This window comes from Pseudophryne corroboree, chromosome 6 (genome assembly GCF_028390025.1).
Source record: "Pseudophryne corroboree isolate aPseCor3 chromosome 6, aPseCor3.hap2, whole genome shotgun sequence".
In the NCBI taxonomy this organism is placed as follows: domain Eukaryota; kingdom Metazoa; phylum Chordata; class Amphibia; order Anura; family Myobatrachidae; genus Pseudophryne; species Pseudophryne corroboree.
The window spans coordinates 160,229,941-160,251,998 of record NC_086449.1 but is presented as its reverse complement, the minus strand read 5'-3'; the positions used below and the strand labels follow the sequence as shown (position 1 = coordinate 160,251,998).

Genomic DNA, 22,058 nt, shown 5'->3' with positions numbered 1-22,058 from the left:
ACACCCGGTACCAGTGATCCTGTAACTGTTTGGAGTAGCTGTATGAGGGTGCTGCTGCTGCTTATGCAGAGGAAGGCTCCAAAATGCAGCTGAGCCCGCTCTGATGTAGCTCCACCCCCCGCTATGGCGCCGGAGCTACTAATACATTTTATACTGGCTATGTCTCCATAGGATGTGTAGCCTCACATAAATGCTTGGTACAACACACCTCCCACTAGTCTCATGCAGGGGCACCCGCGGGTCCCCCCCAGGAGGGACCCGTACGCCTCACTCACGCTTCTGCCGCACAATGAACCCAACTAAGGCGCAGTGCCCCGCTGAAGAAACAGCCACTCAGGACGGTGGTCCTGCAGCAGAGAAGCGGCTCAGCACCTCATGAGGACGGTGACCGTCTGCCCCCCTAACTCCCATGGCGCAGGTATGCTGTTGCCCAAACAGCATACTGAAAAAAGTAAAAGTTTAAATTAAATTGAAGAAAAACTCTGGAGCTAGCAGAGTGTGCATCCTCTCCTGGGGCACTTTTTTCTAAACTGCCTGTTGGAGGGGGCATAGAGGGGAGGAGCCAGCACACCCACTTGAAGAAATGTAAAGTGCACTGGCTCCTTTGGACCTGTCTATACCCCATCATACTAATCTGTTCCCAATATCCCTTATGGATGCTAGAGAAAAGTGGAGAAGTGAGCCAGTGGAGAAGTTGCCCATGGCAAGCAATCAGCGGCTACTTATAATTTTATAGAATGTGCTTGATAAATATTACCTCAATGCTGATTAGTTGGGGAGCTTCTCCACTGGCTCAGTTCTCCAGTCTTTTCCATGCTTCATACATCTCCCCTAGAGGGCCAGGCGTGTATGTGCAATGGCCCTCATTCCGAGTTGTTCGCTTGTTGCCGAGTTTCGCTATATTGCGATTAGTCGCTTACTGCGCATGCGCAAGGTTCGCAGAGTGCATGCGCTTAGTTATTTTACTCAAAAGTTAGGTATTTTACTCACGGCATAACAAGGATTTTTCATTGTTCTGGTGATCGGAGTGTGATTGACAGGAAGTGGGTGTTTCTGGGCGGAAACTGGCCGTTTTATGGGAGTGTGCGAAAAAACGCTGGCGTTTCTGGGAAAAACGCGGGAGTGTCTGAAGAAACGGGGGAGTGTCTGGGCGAACGCTGGGTGTGTTTGTGACGTCAAACCAGGAACGAAACTGACTGAACTGATCGCAATGGCTGAGTAAGTCTACTCAGAAACGGCTAAGAATTTTCTATTAGCAAATCTGCTAATCTTTCGTTCACAATTCTGCTAAGCTAAAATACACTCCCAGAGGGCGGCGGCTTAGCATGTGCAATGCTGCTAAAAGCAGCTAGCGAGCGAACAACTCGGAATGAGGGCCAATGTACGGAGACTCAGCACCTGATAGACACTTCTATATACAGCAGCACTAATACAGGATACTGTATATATACATACATTTAATGGTGCAAATTTTTTCATTTATCTTTTCTCTTGCAGGAATGAGCTGTTGGCACATCTGAAGAATTATAATCTTTATTATGAAGGGCAGAACCTACAGCTGAGACACCGGGAGGTAATAAAGCCACACCAATACATACAGTATATATATATATATATATATATATATAGTTGAACGCATCCCATATAGGGTTTGGTATGGCATCCTGGCAGACAGGGTGCTGTCAGTCACATGACTGACAGCGGTATCCCGACATTGAAGAATCAAACATCGGAGGGGGTAAGTATTTTTATCCTTCCTATCCCCTACCCGCCCATCCCCTCCGGGTGGGGGCTAGTGCTAACCCTCTGGGGGTGGAGGGTAGGGCTAACCCTCGGGGGATGGAGGGTAGGGCTATCCCCCCCCCCCCCTTGTGCCTAACTCTAACCCTCCCTGGTGCCTGACCCTAAACCCCCTTGGTCCCTGATCCTAAGGCGAACCCTGATACTTACCTTCAGGATGTTGGCTGTCGGTGTTCAGGCACCGGTCTCCTGAGTGGCGTGGGGATTCCGGCATCGGTCACATGACTGCTTGCATCATGGCCGCCGGGATGCTGAACATATCCCATATATATATATATATATATATATATATATATAAAGTTTTTTATAGATCAGTGCGCTTATCCAGCAATCGGAAATTCCCTCTAGGGGTCAGTCACTAGCGGTTTATAAAGTCTCAAAAACCGTCACTGCCCTCAGTGAATTGGTCGGATCATCAAAATCCTATGTGCCCACTCCAGACTTCCTGGCGGCAGCTCAGTTCCTCAGTAAATGACCCGGGTATACTCAGTCATGGAATTTAAATGGTACTAGGAAAGAAGAACAAGCGCCTTATGGTGCAGTAATTTTGTTAATAGTGTATTTACAAACACAAATAATGGAGAGATCCGTACCAGATATCAACTTGTGTCAAGGCCTATCAATTCCTTATCCAGTGGCTGTTCTCCACCTTTTGTAATTTCAGCACGCTGACCAGGAAGCAGAATGGCTGGAAACTCCCACAGCGCTATCCCATACACCTTTCTGTAGAGCAACGTGTCCTCCCCGCGTTACCACATCATCAGAAAGAGTCTCTCCAAATCTCAGGTGTTGGGGCAGTGAGGGCGGCACGGTCTGCTCACGCATGGGTCATCAGTCCTTGCAGGATCTTTAAACTTCACCCCTGTCTCCTTCCCTCATAACTAATCCCGTCTCAGCGCTATACCAGTGGTCACAATAGTGTGTCATAGGGTCTTCCGCGTCTTTCCTGCTTAGAGGAGCAGATGGTGCCTCTGGCTGCGTGAGCAGACCGAGCCGCCCTAACTGCCCCAACACCTGAGATTTGGAGAGACTCTTTCTGATGCTGTGATAACGCGGAGAGGACACGTTGCTCTACAGAAAGGTGTATGGGATAGCGCTGTGGGAGTTTCCAGCCATTCTGCTTCCTGGTCAGCGTGCTGAAATTACAAAAGGTGGAGAACAGCAACTGGATAAGGAATTGATAGGCCTTGACACAAGTTGCTATCTGGTACAGATCTCTCCATTATTTGTGTTTGTAAATACACTATTAGCAAAATTACTGCACCATAAGGCGATTGTTCTTCTTTCCTAGTACCATATATATATATATATATATATATATATACATACATATATATATAGTATACATTTTATGCCTTTTTGAAGGTCTCTCCAATTATTGCACATGATGGCGCTGTCAGCGACAGGTAGAGATTGGGCACCCTCTACAGGCATACTGATCTAGGTGTGCAGGGTGTAAGTCCACCTGGCACCCACTATAGATACGCCAAATGTTCTGGTCAGTCTTAAGGTCTAGAAGGAGGAACAGCCATTTCTCTGGACCTGCAGTACTGCTCTTGTGTGTGTGCAATTAATGATGCAGGTAAGATCAGTCTTCCAGTTCTAAGTGGGTAGTCATGGGGTGAGTATATTGTTCTCCACTCTTCTACGTTGTACGTAGAAAGAGTGTGTTGAATGCAGGAGAGGGGTTAGGAAGGGCACACTTACAAGTTGAATTTAAAATATTCATGTAGCACAACTGTTGTGTAATCAATGTATTGTAAAATATACAGCTAATGGCTACAATGGTATAAATTATAATGGACAAAATAAAGTGATTCCCTTCAGTGTTTGTAACATATCCGTTATACATAATTATTATTTTTGATAGTGTCAGTTATTATAGTACACAGACATTATGTATATCTTGCTGACAGTAAATAGTGGTAGTACACATCTATATGGTGAAGTTGTAGAGATAAAGTGTAAAGGTTTCCCATAGCAATGAGTCAGCTTCTAGCTATCACTTATCTAGCACAGTCTATAACATGACAGAAGATGATTGGTCGCTATGGGCAATTTCCCCACTTTATCTTTCTGTAAGGCTTGATACATCTCCCCCTATGTCTCTTATAATACAATATTGTATTTGTCTTTGGTAGGAGGAGGGAGAGTTGATAGTTGAAGGACTGCTCAATATATTTTGGGGTCTAAGACGCCCTATTCGGCTTCAGATGCAGGATGACAATGAAAGAGTACGCCCACCGCCATCTTCCACATCTTGGCATTCTGGCTGCAATCTGCTCACTCAGGGGTCAGTATGATATGATAGTCTGGTGGGGATATCTCAGCTAGGTATAAGTATGGTTGTACCTAATATTATGTATACTATTATCAGTTGATGCAAATGCACCCAGATTTTCCCATGCAAAGGAGTAATGTATTTTTGTGGATTAATAATCTTAAAGATCTTTCTCTTATTTAGTCATAATTGAATATTTTCATAGGGTGAAAATATTTATTTATTATGCATCGCCCCCTTCTTACAACATCTGCTTTCTTACTGACGTTCTCCATTGTCTGTTTTGCTGAACCCACACAGCCAAATCTAGTCCTCTGTCCCAATCAGCGAGCAACCAGATATGTGATAGATTTCATTTTTATTTCTTTGTAAATGAGCAGTTAATTAGAAGTAACCATAATCTCTGGCCACGCAACATGTATTGCGCAAAACAAAGAAATATATAGTAAAATACAAACTTGGGCTGGAAGCTGCACTCACAGGACCATTTATTTTGGCTAAATCTTGTGACTTTTGGATTCCAGACGCCTCTTCCAAACACAACAAAGAGGAACACTGAGCTGTACATATGAAAAGCATCTTGGAAATAGTTCCTATTCAGCTATACTATGGCAGGAAAGAAATGTCCATGATTAATTTAAGATGTGCAAAATAGAGCACTCAGCAGTAGATAACTCAGCTTCGAACAGACCCACTAATCCCAAATACAGGCTGTTGTGTATTAATTCACACACTCACATATACTTTTCAAGAGCTAATTAGAACTGAAGGTATTTGAAAAAGTGATGCTAGGGAAAGGGAGGTGAAGAATTTTCCAAGGCACAGCTCACTTCCTGTCTGTAGTCGCATAGGTCATAAGCGGAGAGTTTTTGCAGAACACTTTTGCAAACAAAACTGAAGCTTGCAGAAAATGTAAGTACAATGGTAGAGATCTCATTTCTGTAAAACTATGGTGGTTTTCACATGTATAAGGGTAAATGTTATTAGTAGTGATGTGCACCGGAAATTTTTCGGGTTTTGTGTTTTGGTTTTGGATTCGGTTCCGCGGCCGTGTTTTGGATTCGGACGCGTTTTGGCAAAACCTCCCTGAAAAATTTTTGTCGGATTCGGGTGTGTTTTGGATTCGGGTGTTTTTTTACAAAAAACCCTCAAAAACAGCTTAAATCATAGAATTTGGGGGTCATTTTGATGCCATAGTATTATTAACCTCAATAACCATAATTTACACTCATTTTCAGTCTATTCTGAACACCTCACACCTCACAATATTATTTTTAGTCCTAAAATTTGCACTGAGGTCGCTGGATGGCTAAGATAAGCGACACAAGTGGCCGACACAAACACCTGGCCCATCTAGGAGTGGCACTGCAGTGTCAGGCAGGATGGCACTTCAAAAAACATAGTCCCCAAACAGCACATGATGCAAAGAAAAAAAGAGGCGCACCAAGGTCGCTGTGTGACTAAGCTAAGCGACACAAGTGGCCGACACAAACACCTGGCCCATCTAGGAGTGGCACTGCAGTGTCAGGCAGGATGGCACTTCAAAAAAATAGTCCTCAAACAGCACATGATGCAAAGAAAAAAAGAGGCGCACCAAGGTCGCTGTGTGACTAAGCTAAGCGACACAAGTGGCCGACACAAACACCTGGCCCATCTAGGAGTGGCACTGCAGTGTCAGGCAGGATGGCACTTCAAAAAAAATAGTCCCCAAACAGCACATGATGCAAAGAAAAAAAGAGGCGCACCAAGGTCGCTGTGTGACTAAGCTAAGCGACACAAGTGGCCGACACAAACACCTGGCCCATCTAGGAGTGGCACTGCAGTTTTCTAGCGAGAGGATGAGTGCTTCCATCCTCATGTGAATCTGAACCACTAGCCATGAACATAGGCCAGGGCCTCAGCCATTCCTTGCCACTCCGTGCCGTAAATGGCATATTGGCAAGTTTACGCTTCTCATCAGACGCTTTCAATTTTGATTTTTGGGTCATTTTACTGAACTTTTGTTTTTTGGATTTTACATGCTCTCTGCTATGACATTGGGCATCGGCCTTGGCAGACGACGTTGATGGCATTTCATCGTCTCGGCCATGACTAGTGGCAGCAGCTTCAGCACGAGGTGGAAGTGGATCTTGATCTTTCCCTATTTTAACCTCCACATTTTTGTTCTCCATTTTTTAATGTGTGGAATTATATGCCAGTATCAATAGCAATGGCCTACTACTATATATACTGCGCACAACTGAAATGCACCACAGGTATGGATGGATAGTATACTTGACGACACAGAGGTAGGTAGAGCAGTGGCCTTCCGTACCGTACTGCTATATATACTGGTGGTCACTGTCAGCAAACTGCAAAACTAAAATGCACCACAGGTATAGAATCTAGATGGATAGTATACTTGACGACACAGAGGTAGGTAGAGCAGTGGCCTTCCGTACCGTACTGCTATATATACTGGTGGTCACTGTCAGCAAACTGCAAAACTAAAATGCACCACAGGTATAGAATCTAGATGGATAGTATACTTGACGACACAGAGGTAGGTAGAGCAGTGGCCTTCCGTACCGTACTGCTATATATACTGGTGGTCACTGTCAGCAAACTGCAAAACTAAAATGCACCACAGGTATAGAATCTAGATGGATAGTATACTTGACGACACAGAGGTAGGTAGAGCAGTGGCCTTTCGTACCGTACTGCTATATATACTGGTGGTCACTGTCAGCAAAACTCTGCACTGTACTCCTCCTATATAATACTGCTGGTCCCCAGTCCCCACAATAAAGCAGTGTGAGCACAGATATATGCAGCACACTGAGCACAGATATGGAGCGTTTTTCAGGCAGACAACGTATAATACTGGTGGTCACTGGTCAGCAAAACTCTGCACTGTACTCCTCCTATATAATACTGCTGGTCCCCAGTCCCCACAATAAAGCAGTGTGAGCACAGATATATTCAGCACACTGAGCACAGATATGGAGCGTTTTTCAGGCAGACAACGTATAATACTGGTGGTCACTGATCAGCAAAACTCTGCACTGTACTCCTCCTATACAATACTGCTGGTCCCCAGTCCCCACAATAAAGCAGTGTGAGCACAGATATATGCAGCACACTGAGCACAGATATGGAGCGTTTTTCAGACAGAGAACGGATAAAACTGGTGGTCACTGATCAGCAAAACTCTGCACTGTACTCCTCCTATATAATACAGCAGCTCCCCAGCCCCCACAATTAAGCAATAAGCACAAATATTTGCATCAACATCAATAAACAGAGAGGACGCCAGCCACGTCCTCTCCCTAACATTTCCAATGCACGAGTGAAAATGGCGGCGACGCGCGGCTGCATATATAGAATCTGAATCTCCCGAGAATCCGACAGCGGGATGATGATGTTCGGGCGCGCTCGGGTTAACCGAGCCATACGGGAGAATCTGAGTATGCCTCGGACCCGTGTAAAATGGGTGAAGTTCGGGGGGGGTTCGGTTTCCGAGGAACCGAACCCGCTCATCACTAGTTATTAGTAATTCTTTTATGTACAGAAACATTACTGTAGGTTCAAGGACATAATATTTAGATCACATAGCAAAATCATGATGTGCCCACTATGCGCTCACCACAGTGTCTACTCCTTCATCAGTCAAGTACATAATAGGGCAGAAGAATAATAATTGCATTAGTAGCAATCTGGCTCATTAGTGGGATTTACATATGCACAGTGCTTAAAGTGGTCCTAGAGAGGTGGTGGTACTCCCCCCTCCCCCCGGCGCCCATGCAATAAAAGTATTGCGCGCGCTTACGGCGCCCCAAAAAGGGGAGTGGTCTAAAACGAAAGGGGCGTGGTCACACAATAGTAATAATGCCCACAGTAGTAGCACCCCTAATACACATAATGCCCACAGTAGTAGCACCCCGTAATACACAATGTCCACAGCAGTAGCGCCCCTTTTACAATGACCACAGTAGTAGTGCTCCTTATGCAATGTCCACTGTACTGGTAGTGCCCCTTATATAGAGACCATAGTAGTGGTGCTCCTTATGCAATGCCCCCAGTAGTAGTGCCCCTTATGTCCCCAGGAGTGATGCCCCTTATGAAGTGCCCCCTTTACAATGCCCTCATTAGTAGTGCCCCCATTAGTAATGCCCTTAATTGTAATGCCCCTGTGTAGTATTGCCCCCAGTAGTAATGTTGCCTGTAGTAATGCCCCCATTCGTTCAGCTCCTGTAGTTTAGCCCCAGTAGTTATGCCCCCAGTAGTTTAGCCCCCAGTAGTAATGCCCCTGCAGTTATGACCCCAGTAGTTTACCCCCACTTTAGTTTAGCCTCCCAGTGGTAATGCCTTCAGTAGTTTAACCCCCCATGGTAATGCCCCCTGTAGTTTAGCCCCTGCAGTAATGCCCCCAGTAGTTTAGCCTTCCATTAGTAATGCCCCCAGTAGTTTAGCCCCATGTAGTTTGCCCCAAGTAGGAATGTCCCCAGTAGTTTAGCCCCTGTAGTTATGCTCCCCTGTAGTTTGCCCCCTTGTAGTTTATCCCCCCTGTAGTTATGCCCCCAGTAGTAATGTGCCCCTGTAGTTATGCCCCCAGTAGTAATGCGCCCCTGAAGTTTGCCCCCTTGTATTTTGCCCCCTTGTAGTTTGCCCAATGTAGCTTGCCCCAAGTAGTAATGCCCCCAGTAGTTTAGCCCCCCAGTAGTAATGCCCCCTTGTAGTTTAGCCCCGCTGTAGTAATGCCCCTGTAGTTTGCCCCCAGTAGTAATGCCCCTGTAGTTATGCGCCCAGTAGTAATGCCCCCAGTAGTAATGCGCCCCTGTAGTTTGTCCCCAGTAGCTTGCCCCCAGTAGTTAGCCCCATGTAGCTTGCCCCAAGTAGTAATGCCCCCAGTAGTAATGCCATCTGTAGTTTAGCCCCCACTGTAGTAATGCCCCCTGTAGTTTAGTCCCAAAATAGTAATGCCCCCATTAGCTTAGCCCCTGTAGTAATACCCCCAGTATTGTGCCCGAAGTAGTAATGCCCCCAGTAGTAATGCGCCCCTGTAGTTTGCCCCCAGTAGTAATGCGCCCCTGTAGTTTGCCCCCAGTAGAAAAAACAAACAAAAAAAACACCATACTTACCAAGCCCCGCTCCCACGTCCGACAGCTGTGATCCTCCTGGCGTCCGGCTCCCTGCACTATGAGGGCGGGATGTACTATCAATGACTGCGGGTCATTGCCGGTCATTGCAATGATGCTAATCGCATATGTACTAATATATGCGATTAGTATCTCAAAGCGATGCCAGGGGTGTCCTGCGATCAGTGATGGTCCGCAGGAGAGGGTTTGAGGCGGCTTCCCTCACCTTCCAGCCCTGGAAGGTGACGTGCAGGGAGTCCCCGTGATCCTCCTACTCCCTCCTGCAGCCGGAAGGAGACAAGGCTGTGCTACGGGGGGAGAAGGAGGAGGGGGGCCGGGGGAAGGGAGGTCGTCGTGAGTGGCGCAGGTCGGTGGCAGGATGCGGCGGCAGTAAGAAGCCCATGGGCTTCTATAGGGTATCGCCATCAAAAGATGGCGATACCCCCGGCGGCTTAAACCCAGCGGTGGGGTATTAGTACATATGAAAATGCGGTAAAACCCCCGAAAACGGGGGGTTTACCGCATTTTCCCTTTAGTACATCCCACCCTTAGAGAGACGTCATAACATCTCTCTCATAGCGCACACTAGAGCCGGGAGCCAGAAGCCGGAGCTCAGTAGCGAGCTCCTGCCGCCGGGCTTCCACTGTGCGGGGAGAGCTGGGCGCCGCTGGTAACAGAGGGCGCCCGGCATCTCCCTGCGGCGCCGTCACACATCGGGTGAGGTGAGCCGGAGGTTTGGAACTGTGTTCCGTCTCCAAGTGGAACTGACGGAACGCAGTTCCGCCCCGTTCCGGCTCACTTTAACCCCTGCATATGCAGCCATTTTACCTTCATTTTATTCCAAATCATGTGCTTACCTGAACCAATGTAATTCTTTATGAAGCTTATTAAGATTGTACTTTAAGACACATAGGGGCTACTTCAGACTGGATCGCTGCAGCGGCAGCGATCGCAGTCTGAATCCCTATGTGGAGTGCACACACACAACGGCCGCACTGAGCGTGCGCACCCCGGAAGCCCAGTGAGATGCTAAAAGCATCTCAGGGCTGCGATCGCCTCTGCCTGATTGACAGGCAGAGGCGGTCACGGGGCGGGAGGGGGTGTGCTAACGGCGTTAGAATGCTGTTATCAGGGCACGGTCCGGACAACGGAGGCATGACCAGACCATTAGGGGGGTGGGCCGCGGCGGCTGCGTTACGCAGCCGCTTGCGACCGAGGACACGGCGGGTAGCGGCCTGCCAGTGCACAGGAGCCGTGCTAGCAGGGAGCTACTCGCCAGGTGCAAGAGCATTGCCACCGTGCAATGCTTTTGCACCTGTGCGGGAGGGGGGGGGGGGGGTGTAGGGCCTGACATGTGGGGCGGACTAGCCCTGTGCTGAGCGTCCCCCCCCCCACACATGTCAGCGTAAATGATCATAGATGTGCTAAATTTATCACATCCACAGTCAGATCTGAATTACCCCCATTGTCTACTCTGGTTCAGGGTTCCCCATCTTGCTGACACCTAGCTGTCGCTGAGGGTATAGGTATACCTTGGTTAGATTGCTTAGCTCATCTTTTATTTTCACATGGATAGATGCCTCCAACTGAAAAGTCATTACCAGTCTTCGTGTAACACGCTAGTCACACCCAGTGTTATCGGGTAAGGTCATATGGGTTTTTACTTCCTGTGTTGAAGACCCCATGAGGCCACATACACAAGTGTAGACCCTCTTACCAATACTGTTTATCGCAAATAACAAAAAAGGAATGGCCATCAGTGGGTTATTCATCCATGGTTACACCTGCTTTAGTGTTCCATAAGCTGCATGCCAATCAGAGTTAAGGAGTGGGGCTTCATGTGTGACAGCGGCGGAGATAAACTCCATGTCCTGACACATTGTATAAAAAAAAAATTGGTTTCTCTGTAACATTCATTCTCCCCATCGATGATAAAAGTAGTTACTATCAGTCATAGACCATCAATGATTTCAAATTATCGATGGGCGATGGCCATCCGTATAACAAAATGTAAATACTGTTAAACCGGTAGGTAAACTGGGTCCCTAAAAGCCCACAGGGTCCTATACAGGTGCCTAATAATGGATGATCTGGCTATGGTTTAAAGTGCAGCATTTAATCTCTCCAAATTGAAATACTTTATTTCTATGAGTAAAAGTAGGTGTCACGTAAAATGGCACAGATGTGTAATGCTTCATTTTTTGCACACGTGCACTCACTATCAGCCAAGTGAATTGCAAGGTGCAGGTCATCTCTTGCAGCAGCCTCATGTTTGAGTGAAGGCTCTTTTTAAGGTATGCAGTCAGCATACCGCTCATCGGGATCCCGGCTGTCACAATACCAACGCCGGGATTCTGACTGGGCACCATACCGCCGCCGGTATACCGGCGAGGTAGGTGATCCCCCCTCTATGGGTGTCCACGACACCTATAAAGGGAGAGTAGAACATGTGGAGAGTGTAGTGAGCCCGCAAGGTGCTTCGTTGCACTCACCCCCAGCCGGCATTCCACCGTTTGTGATGCCGATGTCTGTATACTGACCATCGGCATCCCATGCAGCGGAATAACATACCGATCCCATTTTTAATATATGTATCTGGTGTGAGTGTTAGAAGGTCCAAGTGCACAATCCTGCAGATGATACACAATATTACATACATTATAGGTACAGGAATGAGTCCTTTCAGAAGCAGAAAAAGGCTGCCCTCCACCTAGGCTGGCAACATCCTTAGAAATACGCCTTTTCACCCATTTACTTGTTTAAAATAATTGCATCATCTACACTGCATAACGCCTTTTGCTTGTGTACCTAATCAGTACATAGAAGGAATGCCCCAGGCCCGCACGACTCCTATGGGCCAGTGACCAGTGTTCTGCCATCTTGCCCCACAAATCAATGCACTTAACCATAACAGAATGGTAAATTAAAGTAGGAAGGATGACATCACACAAGAGCATTGGTCCTGTGGGATTTACTTTTAAAAATGACTTATTCACAGCTGTTGATGTTCTGGGAGTTCCACGTCGCAAGTACAGGCCCAGTAGTACAGGGAGTGTGGTACTGCAGTTTGCATCATTATGGCAACATACCCTACAACATAATGCCGTGAATTGCAGCATCATGCCACAGAGTACTTGCCTATGATGACACAATTCACACCGCCCACTTCCCTAGGGCATGAGCCAAATGGGTTCCCTACTCATTTCATTAAATTCAGCAAATATGCTTCTGTTGTGTATAATTTCCATCTTAAGGGCCAGCTGTACTCCTCACTGCCAGGATCACCCGTATCTCCTTTTCTTGTGTAATACCTCGTTCATATGTCGCCATACAAATATCTCCTCTATACAGTAGCTTCATAGAATCTAATCTAGTCTACTGTGTGCAGCACCTATGTTATTTATAGACACACAATGGGCCTTATTCAGGTTTGTTAGCAAACCAATAAAGTTAACAAGAGGGAAAAACCGGGTGTAGTATGGCAGGCCGGCGGTCGGGCTCCCGGCTACCAGCATACCGGCGCCGGGAGCCCGACTGCCGCCTTACCGACAGTGTGGCGAGCGCAAATGAGCCCCTTGCGGGCACGGTGGCTTATTCTCCCTCCAGGGGGGTCGTGGACTCCCACGAGTGAGAATAAGTGTCGGTATGCCGGCTGTCGGGATTCCGGCGCCGGTATACTGTGCGCCGGGATCCCGACAGCCGGCATACTGAAGACCACCCGGAAAAACCATGTAGCACTACAGGTGGGGCAGATGTAACATGTGCAGAGAGATTTAGATTTGGGTGGGGTGTGTTCAAACTGAAATCTAAATTGCAGTGTAAAAATAAAGCAGCCAGTATTTACCCTGCACAGAAACAAAATAACCCACCCAAATCTAAATCTCTCTGCACATGTTACATCTGCCCCACTTGCACTGCAACATGGTTTTGCCCAATTGCTAACTTTTTTGGTTTGTTAACAAACCTGAATAACCCCCAATATGCGCAACACATTTTCTCACTTATGACAACATGTCCTATTATATGGGACACTCATGGGCCATGGCGGTGGTATGATTGGAACAGAACAGCTGAGATGATCGGGATGTTCTTTGCTTAATACAGCTGGGTGTATGAATGTGCCGAGATGCAAACAGAAATGACATGCGGTATAAAATAAGGGTAGAGGACATGTTTATGGGGGCAATCTCTGCTCAGTGGGTGGCCAAAAAACCTACAGTACTTCCCACAGCAAAATAAATAGTTTTTTTAAAAAGGTATCTAAGGTATCTAAGAAGTTGGCAGGAATCGGAGGTTATACTATACTTTCAGTGGAACAACTTTTTATTACCATCCTGGCAGATGCCATGCAGGCAAGTGCATTTACATGCACACAGGAACCAATATGTTAAAAATACTAAATAATATTCAAACACACGGAAGTGACAGACCTGGGGGTAAATTTACTAAGATGGGAGTTATATTTAAGATGGGATGTTGCCCATAGCAACCAATCAGATTCTACTTCTCATTTATCTAGCACCTTCTAGAAGATAATACCTGAAATCTGATTGGTTGCTATGGGCAACATCCCATCTTAAATAGAACTCCCATCTTTGTAAATTTACCCCCTAGTCTCTCCTCACTCTGTAAGTGAAGACACAAAAAATAAGAGCATTTTTTGGGGGGAGAAAAATCTACAATTCACAAAGAGTGATAGAACGCATGCATGTTGTTTTTTACACTAGTAATCAAAGAAAGAAAAAAACGAGGCTCTCACTGCACTAAAAAATAGAATAGAAAAAATGAATTATATATAATACTCAACAGCTGCCCATAGTCAGCCAGAAAACTGGATAAAAAATGCAGCTTCAACCACTGTAATTGCTGCCAATTCTATTATAAATAAACAAAGTAACCTCAAAGTAAAAGTAAGGTCAGAATGACATACAGTTTCTCGCCAGAATAAAATGAATAACAACCATATAATACATATTGGAAAACATTTACACTTTTAATTACATTACTGAACATAATATATACATAGTACATACTAACAGATGTACAGTATAATATATATGGATCAACTAAATCGAGGATCAACTAACATTATTCGTTTCTTCGGTCACGGCATTGGCGGTTTCATCAGAGGCAAGATGATGAACTCACCAATGCAGTGAGCGGAGAAATGCGTAAGCAGGGGCATTTTAAGAGAGGAGGGTACCCACGTGCAAACCTTCGTTGCGGGCCCCCTCCTACTGATGGAGATCCTGACATCAGCACACCCTATGTTTTGGGAAGTGTCGGCTCTCCCAGCTCTCTAACGGCAGCAGACCAATCACTGATATTCTGCAGCGGTAGTGGATCCAACATTGCAGGACCCTGTGCATGTGCAGTAAGTGTCTGGCGCAAGGTATTGAACATTGGTGCTTTTCGCTATGTGCTGCAGATCCACCGGGATCTGAATTAGGCCCAGTATGTTAAAGCAGAGTAGTGAAAGCAGTGAATGTTTAGAGATGTGCACCGGAAATTTTTCGGGTTTTGTGTTTTGGTTTTGGATTCGGTTCCGCGGCAGTGTTTTGGATTCGGACGCGTTTTGGCAAAACCTCCCTGAAATTTTTTTGTCGAATTCGGGTGTGTTTTGGATTCGGGTGTTTTTTTTTCCAAAAACCCCTCAAAAACAGCTTGAATCATAGAATTTGGGTGTCTTTTTGATCCTAAAGTATTATTAACCTCAATAACCACAATTTCCACTCATTTCCAGTCTATTCTGAACACCTCACACCTCACAATACTATTTTTAGTCCTAAAATTTGCACCAAGGTCGCTGGATGACTAAGCAAAGCGACCCAAGAGGGCAGCACAAACACCTGGCCCATCTAGGAGTGGAACTGCAGTGTCAGACAGGATGGCACTTCAAAAAATTGGCCCCAAACAGCACATGATGCAAAGAAAAGAGAAAAAGAGGTGCACTGTGGTCGCTGGACGGCTAAGCTAAGCAACACAAACATCTCAATATCACAGGAATTATTCGTTCTAATCAATGGTATTATTGGTCCAAATCACTGTAAGAAAATGTCAAAATCACTGGAATTATTTGTTCTAATCAATGGTATTATTGGTCCAAATCACTGGAATTATTCGTTCTAATCAATGGTATTATTGGTCCAAATCACTGGAAGAAAATGACAAAATCACTGGAATTATTCGTTCTAATCAATGGTATTATTAGTCCAAATCACTGGAAGAAAATGACAAAATCACTGGAATTATTCGTAAACATTTGTAGAAAGTCGCTGCTTTCTGATTACAGAAATGCTCAGATATTCCTGCGAATCCACAATTCCTTCCCAGAGGAAAAAGAAATTGAGAAACCGTTGTTTGAGAACGTTTGTTCTCTTTCCCTTACAAACCACTTTCCAAGAAGACTGACGTTTTTGGGATTATGGAGACAATGTTTTTGAATATAAATCCTAAAGCAGGTGGTGTATTAGAGCAAAAGAGTGCAAGAGACCAGCCATGCAGTTTCTGAAATATTATGACAAAATGTTACTGTATTTCATAAGCACTTATTCCTAACTCTGCTAAGTACTGTTTGGTATACTGTATCTGGCTTCCATGAGGTAGTTGTCCATTATTTCAGCTTCCATTGTCCTTTTTGAAAGCGGTAGAAGTTATCTATTCTTTTTTTTTTTTTTCCCCCCTATTTTAAATTTTATCCTGCATGCATAGCCCAGTAAAATGTTGCAATGTTAAGTATTGACTTGTGCCTTCTGGGGGTCCACTTCTTCACCAAACCCAGCCAAATCTCATCCTAACTCTCTGTTCCGCTTTCTCTATGTACCCCATCTGTGTCACCCATGTCTGTCTACCCCTCCCCTTTAGATTGTAAACTCTCACGAGCAGGGCCCTCTTCCCTCATGTGCTTATCCTTTGTCTTACTTTAATAATCTTCAACTGTACCACATCCAGCAGTCTTCTGCCACCTGATACTTATTCCAGTGTCATCTGCTGATGTAACTATGTGTATTTACCCTGTACTTGTCCTATACTGTCATCAACTGTAAGTTGCTGTTTTCCTGTTTGATTATTTATGTACTCTGTAATTGGGCGCTGCAGAACCCTTGTGGCGCCATATAAATAAAGGATAATAATAATAATAATAATAATAATAATAATAATAATAATAATAATATAGGGTGTATTATCCCCAGGTGTATCTCACACATCACACAGTACAGATTACAGGATGTATAATCACCAGGTGTATAACACAAGTCGCACAGTACAGTATACATACTGGTCACAACAATGCAGCAGATATTGAGCACTGATCAGGATACTAGAAGTGACACAGAGCTGCAAGATAGAGCAATGGCCTACTGTACTGTACTATATATGTATACTGCTGGTCACCAAAATGCTGCACTGTCCTACTATATACTGCTCACAATAATGCAGCACAGATATGGAATGGATACTTGCAGTGACACAGAGCTGCAATATACAGCAATCGCCTACTGTACACAACTATATACTATTGGGTCACCAAAATGCTGCACTGTAATACTATATATACTGCTCACAAAAATGCAGCATAGATATGGAATTGATACTTGCAGTGACACAGAGCTGCAAGATACAGCAATGGCCTACTGTACACAACTATATACTGTTGGGTCACCAAAATGCTGCACTGTAATACTATATATACTGCTCACAAAAATGCAGCACAGATATGGTATGGATACTTGCAGTGACACAGAGCTGCAAGATACAGCAATGGCCTACTGTACACAACTATATACTGTTGGGTCACCAAAATGCTGCACTGTAATACTATATATACTGCTCACAAAAATGCTGCACAGATATGGAATGGATACTTGCAGTGACACAGAGCTGCAAGATACAGCAATGGCCTACTGTACACAACTATATACTGTTGGGTCACCAAAATGCTGCACTGTAATACTATATATACTGCTCACAAAAATGCCGCACAGATATGGAATGGATACTTGCAGTGACACAGAGCTGCAAGATACAGCAATGGCCTACTGTACTGTACTACTATAAGTTTAATTATATGCTGGTGGTCCCCAGTCCCCACAATAAAGCACACTGAGCACAGATATTTGCAGCACACTGAGCACAGATTACGGAGCTTTTCAGGGAGAGAACGCTGCCACGTCCTCTCCGTTCAATCTCCAATGCACGAGTGAAAATGGCGGCGACGCGCGGCTCCTTATATAGAATACGGCGGGAAGATCCGAGGCTGCCTCGGACCCGTGTAAAATAGGTGAAGTTTGGGGGGGTTCGGATCTCGGAGAACCGAACCCGCTCATCTCTAGTTTAAATACACCAATCTGGGACCTATTTAAAGAGATGGAGATGGCAACTTCTGTTATAACTAAAGCATTAGGGACTTTATTTAGAGATGGACGCAGATCGCTACATACACAGCCAAATCTGCGTCCATCATCTCACATGTTGGGATCCGCTCAGCACAGGGTAAGGTGCCTCTTAATGCATTCACAACTACATTGCGGACGCATCAAATTAAGGTTGACCCCTGGCAGCGCAGCCTGGCTGTGCTGTCAGGTGGTCTGCCACCATTTTTTAAATCGTATCGGCTGTATGTGACCTCATGCAGCTGCCCCGAAAATGATCCTGGCCCGCCTCAGTTCGACCTGACACGCCACCCCCCCAAAAAAAAAAACGCCATATCCCCGCTCCACGAACACCCGCCGCTGTCATTCACACTGTGACCGCACCCTTCGGGATGTGGCCACAATGTTTCAGATAATGCATATGTACTGCGTCCAGCGCATGTTCGCAGACCACCCGAATGCAGCCACTGTGTACAGATGCGCGGCTGCATTCGGGTCTGAATGATCCCCTATTTGACACCAGTGTCTATGACCCAGCAGAGTCTATAGCTAGAGGTGCTGGAAGGAAATTGGATTTCATTTTGCACTTCCCTTTTCTTTGAGGTTATTATGTTTTTTACATTTTCCACAATGCAATCTTCCATCTGGACGCAACATCCTACAAAGCAGACTGACTTTATTGTTTACAACCCAAAAACAGAATGTATGGTGAACATATAATCTGCAAATTATCACTGATGTCTTCATATTAACAGGCATCTAGCCAATCTCTGGTGCCGCATGAGCATATATGTATATAGATAAATAGGTATATACTGAGGGCATGAATCAGAGATGTACACACATGCATTTGCAGCTGCGACTGTGTACACTGCGGATGTGGGAAGATATGCAAATGCTGCCACCACCTGGATCTGTATGGGGGCGCCCACCGGCGACTATGCAATTCCCAGCAGCTGTGTACAAAGATACAGCTTCCAATGCAGATTAGTTTATCTAAGTTCTGTGTACTCCTATGGTTGAGCAGCATGGCTGCAGGAAGTAAGGCGCTGTGTATGGAATCACAGTCGCAGACTCCCTTACTGTCCTTGGCTGTTAATCACATTTCTCATAAATCCTCTCTGTGGCCGCCGTCACAAGACCATGGTGGCACAGTGTGATACAGGGGTCTATTTACTAAGCCTTAGAGGGAAATTTAGTGCACGGAGATAAAGTACCAGCGAACCAGCTCCTAACTGTCATTTTTCAAACCTAGCCAGTGACACGGCAGTTAGGAGCTGATTGGCTGGTACTTTATCTCCATCCACTTTATCTCCGTTCAAGGCTTAGTAAATAGACCCCTATGCATGCGTAGGCCACGACAATTGCTCAACTGCAAGACAGTCGGGTTTGCGTCCATCTCTGCCTCAGTCGAGTTGCAGGTGCAATACAGACGCTGAAATAATGTGAGTGATTCTGGACATGTTGCTTTGGTTATATTGTTCTGCTAGCATGACTCTGGCACTTACAGTATTGAGAGTTGGATATTATTATACTTGTTGTTACACTAGTTATGTGTAGAGATGAGCGGGTTCGGTACCTCGAGATCCGAACCCCCCCGAACTTCACCCATTTTACACGGTTCCGAGGCAGCCTCGGATCTTCCCGACTAGCTCGGGTAACCCGAACGCGCCCGAACGTCATCATCCCGCTGTCGTATTCTCGCGAGATTCGTATTGCATATAAAGAGCCGCGAGTCGCCGCCATTTTCACTCGTGCATTGGAGATGATAGCAAGAGGACGTGGCTGCGTTCTCTCAGTTTCTGTGTTCAGTGTGCTGCAATTATCTGGGCTCAGTGTGCTGCAAATATCTACGTTCTCTGCCTGAAAACGCTCCATTTCTGTGCTGCATTGTAGTTGTGCGCAGTATATAGTAGGAGGACAGTGCAGAATTTTGCTGACCACCAGTATATATATAGCAGTACGGTACAGTAGTCCATTGCTCTACCTCTGTGTCGTCAAGTATACTATCCATATCTGTGCTGCATTGTAGTTGTGCGCAGTATATAGTAGGAGGACAGTGCAGAATTTTGCTGACCACCAGTATATATATATATATATATATATATATAGCAGTACGGTACAGTAGTCCATTGCTCTACCTCTGTGTCGTCAAGTATACTATCCATATGTGTGCTGCATTGTAGTTGTGCGCAGTATATAGTAGGAGGACAGTGTAGAGTTTTGCTGACCATCAGTATATATATATAGCAGTACAGTACAGTAGTCCATTGCTCTACCTCCATGTCATCAAGTATACTATCCATATCTGTGCTGCATTGTAGTTGTGCGCAGTATATAGTAGGAGGACAGTGCAGAATTTTGCTTACCACCAGTATATATATATATATATATATATATATAGCAGTACAGTACAGTAGTCCATTGCTCTACCTCCGTGTCATCAAGTATACTATCCATATGTGTGCTGCATTGTAGTTGTGCGCAGTATATAGTAGGAGGACAGTGCAGAATTTTGCTCACCACCAGTATATATATATATATAGCAGTATGGTACAGTAGTCCATTGCTCTACCTCTATGTCGTTAAGTATACTATCCATATCTGTGCTGCATTGTAGTTGTGAGCAGTATATAGTAGGAGGACAGTGCAGAATTTTGCTGACCACCAGTATATATATATAGCAGTACAGTACAGTAGTCCATTGCTCTACCTCTGTGTCGTCAAGTATACTATCCATATCTGTGCTGCATTGTAGTTGTGCGCAGTATATAGTAGGAGGACAGTGCAGAATTTTGCTGACCACCAGTATATATATAACAGTACGGTACAGTAGTCCATTGCTCTACCTCTGTGTCGTCAAGTATACTATCCATATCTGTGCTGCATTGTAGTTGTGTGCAGTATATAGTAGGAGGACAGTGCAGAATTTTGCTCACCACCAGTATATATATAGCAGTACGGTACAGTAGTCCATTGCTCTACCTCTGTGTCGTCAAGTATACTATCCATATCTGTGCTGCATTGTAGTTGTGCGCAGTATATAGTAGGAGGACAGTGCAGATTTTGCTAACCACCAGTATATATATATATAGCAGTATGGTACAGTAGTCCATTGCTCTACCTCTGTGTCGTCAAGTATACTATCCATATCTGTGCTGCATTGTAGTTGTGCGCAGTACATAGTAGGAGGACAGTGCAGAATTTTGCTGACCATCAGTATATATATATATATATATATATATATATAGCAGTACAGTACAGTAGTCCATTGCTCTACCTCTGTGTCGTCAAGTATACTATCCATATCTGTGCTGCATTGTAGTTGTGCGCAGTATATAGTAGGAGGACAGTGCAGAATTTTGCTGACCACCAGTATATATATATATATATATATATATATATATATATATGAGTACGGTACAGTAGTCCATTGCTCTACCTCTGTGTCGTCAAGTATACTATCCATATCTGTGCTGCATTGTAGTTGTGCGCAGTTTATAGTAGGAGGACAGTGCAGAATTTTGCTGACCACCAGTATATATATAGCAGTACGGTACAGTAGTCCATTGCTCTACCTCTGTGTCGTCAAGTATACTATCCATATCTGTGCTGCATTGTAGTTGTGCGCAGTATATAGTAGGAGGACAGTGCAGAATTTTGCTCACCACCAGTATATATATATATAGCAGTACGGTACAGTAGTCTATTGCTCTACCTCAATGTCGTCAAGTATACTATCCATATCTTTGCTGCATTGTAGTTGTGCGCAGTATATAGTAGGACGACAGTGCAGAATTTTGCTGACCACCAGTATATATATAGCAGTATGGTACAGTAGTCCATTGCTCTACCTCTGTGTCGTCAAGTATACTATCCATATCTGTGCTGCATTGTAGTTGTGCGCAGTATATAGTAGGAGGACAGTGCAGAATTTTGCTGACCACCAGTATATATATATAGCAGTACGGTACAGTAGTCCATTGCTCTACCTCTGTGTCGTCAAGTATACTATCCATATCTGTGCTGCATTGTAGTTGTGCGCAGTATATAGTAGGAGGACAGTGCAGAATTTTGCTGACCACCAGTATATATATAGCAGTACGGTACAGTAGTCCATTGCTCTACCTCTGTGTCGTCAAGAATACTATCCATATCTGTGCTGCATTGTAGTTGTGCGCAGTATATAGTAGGAGGACAGTGCAGAATTTTGCTCACCACCAGTATATATATATAGCAGTACGGTACAGTAGTCCATTGCTCTACCTCTGTGTCGTCAAGTATACTATCCATATCTGTGCTGCATTGTAGTTGTGCGCAGTATATAGTAGGAGGACAGTGCAGAATTTTGCTAACCACCAGTATATATTTAGCAGTATGGTACAGTAGTCCATTGCTCTACCTCTGTGTCGTCAAGTATACTATCCATATCTGTGCTGCATTGTAGTTGTGCGCAGTATATAGTAGGAGGACAGTGCAGAATTTTGC

General features: G+C 44.9%; 1 protein-coding gene across 1 annotated transcript in view; it reads left to right on the top strand.

Annotated features, from left to right (window-relative positions):
• RASSF2 (Ras association domain family member 2) overlaps nt 1–22,058 on the top strand; it is a 104,842-nt gene that overhangs the window by 14,849 nt on the left and 67,935 nt on the right. The window contains exons 3-4 of the mRNA XM_063932052.1: nt 1,498–1,573; nt 3,942–4,093. Of these exons, the coding sequence (XP_063788122.1) occupies nt 1,498–1,573; nt 3,942–4,093 (228 nt within the window). The remainder of the gene's footprint in view (nt 1–1,497; nt 1,574–3,941; nt 4,094–22,058) is intronic.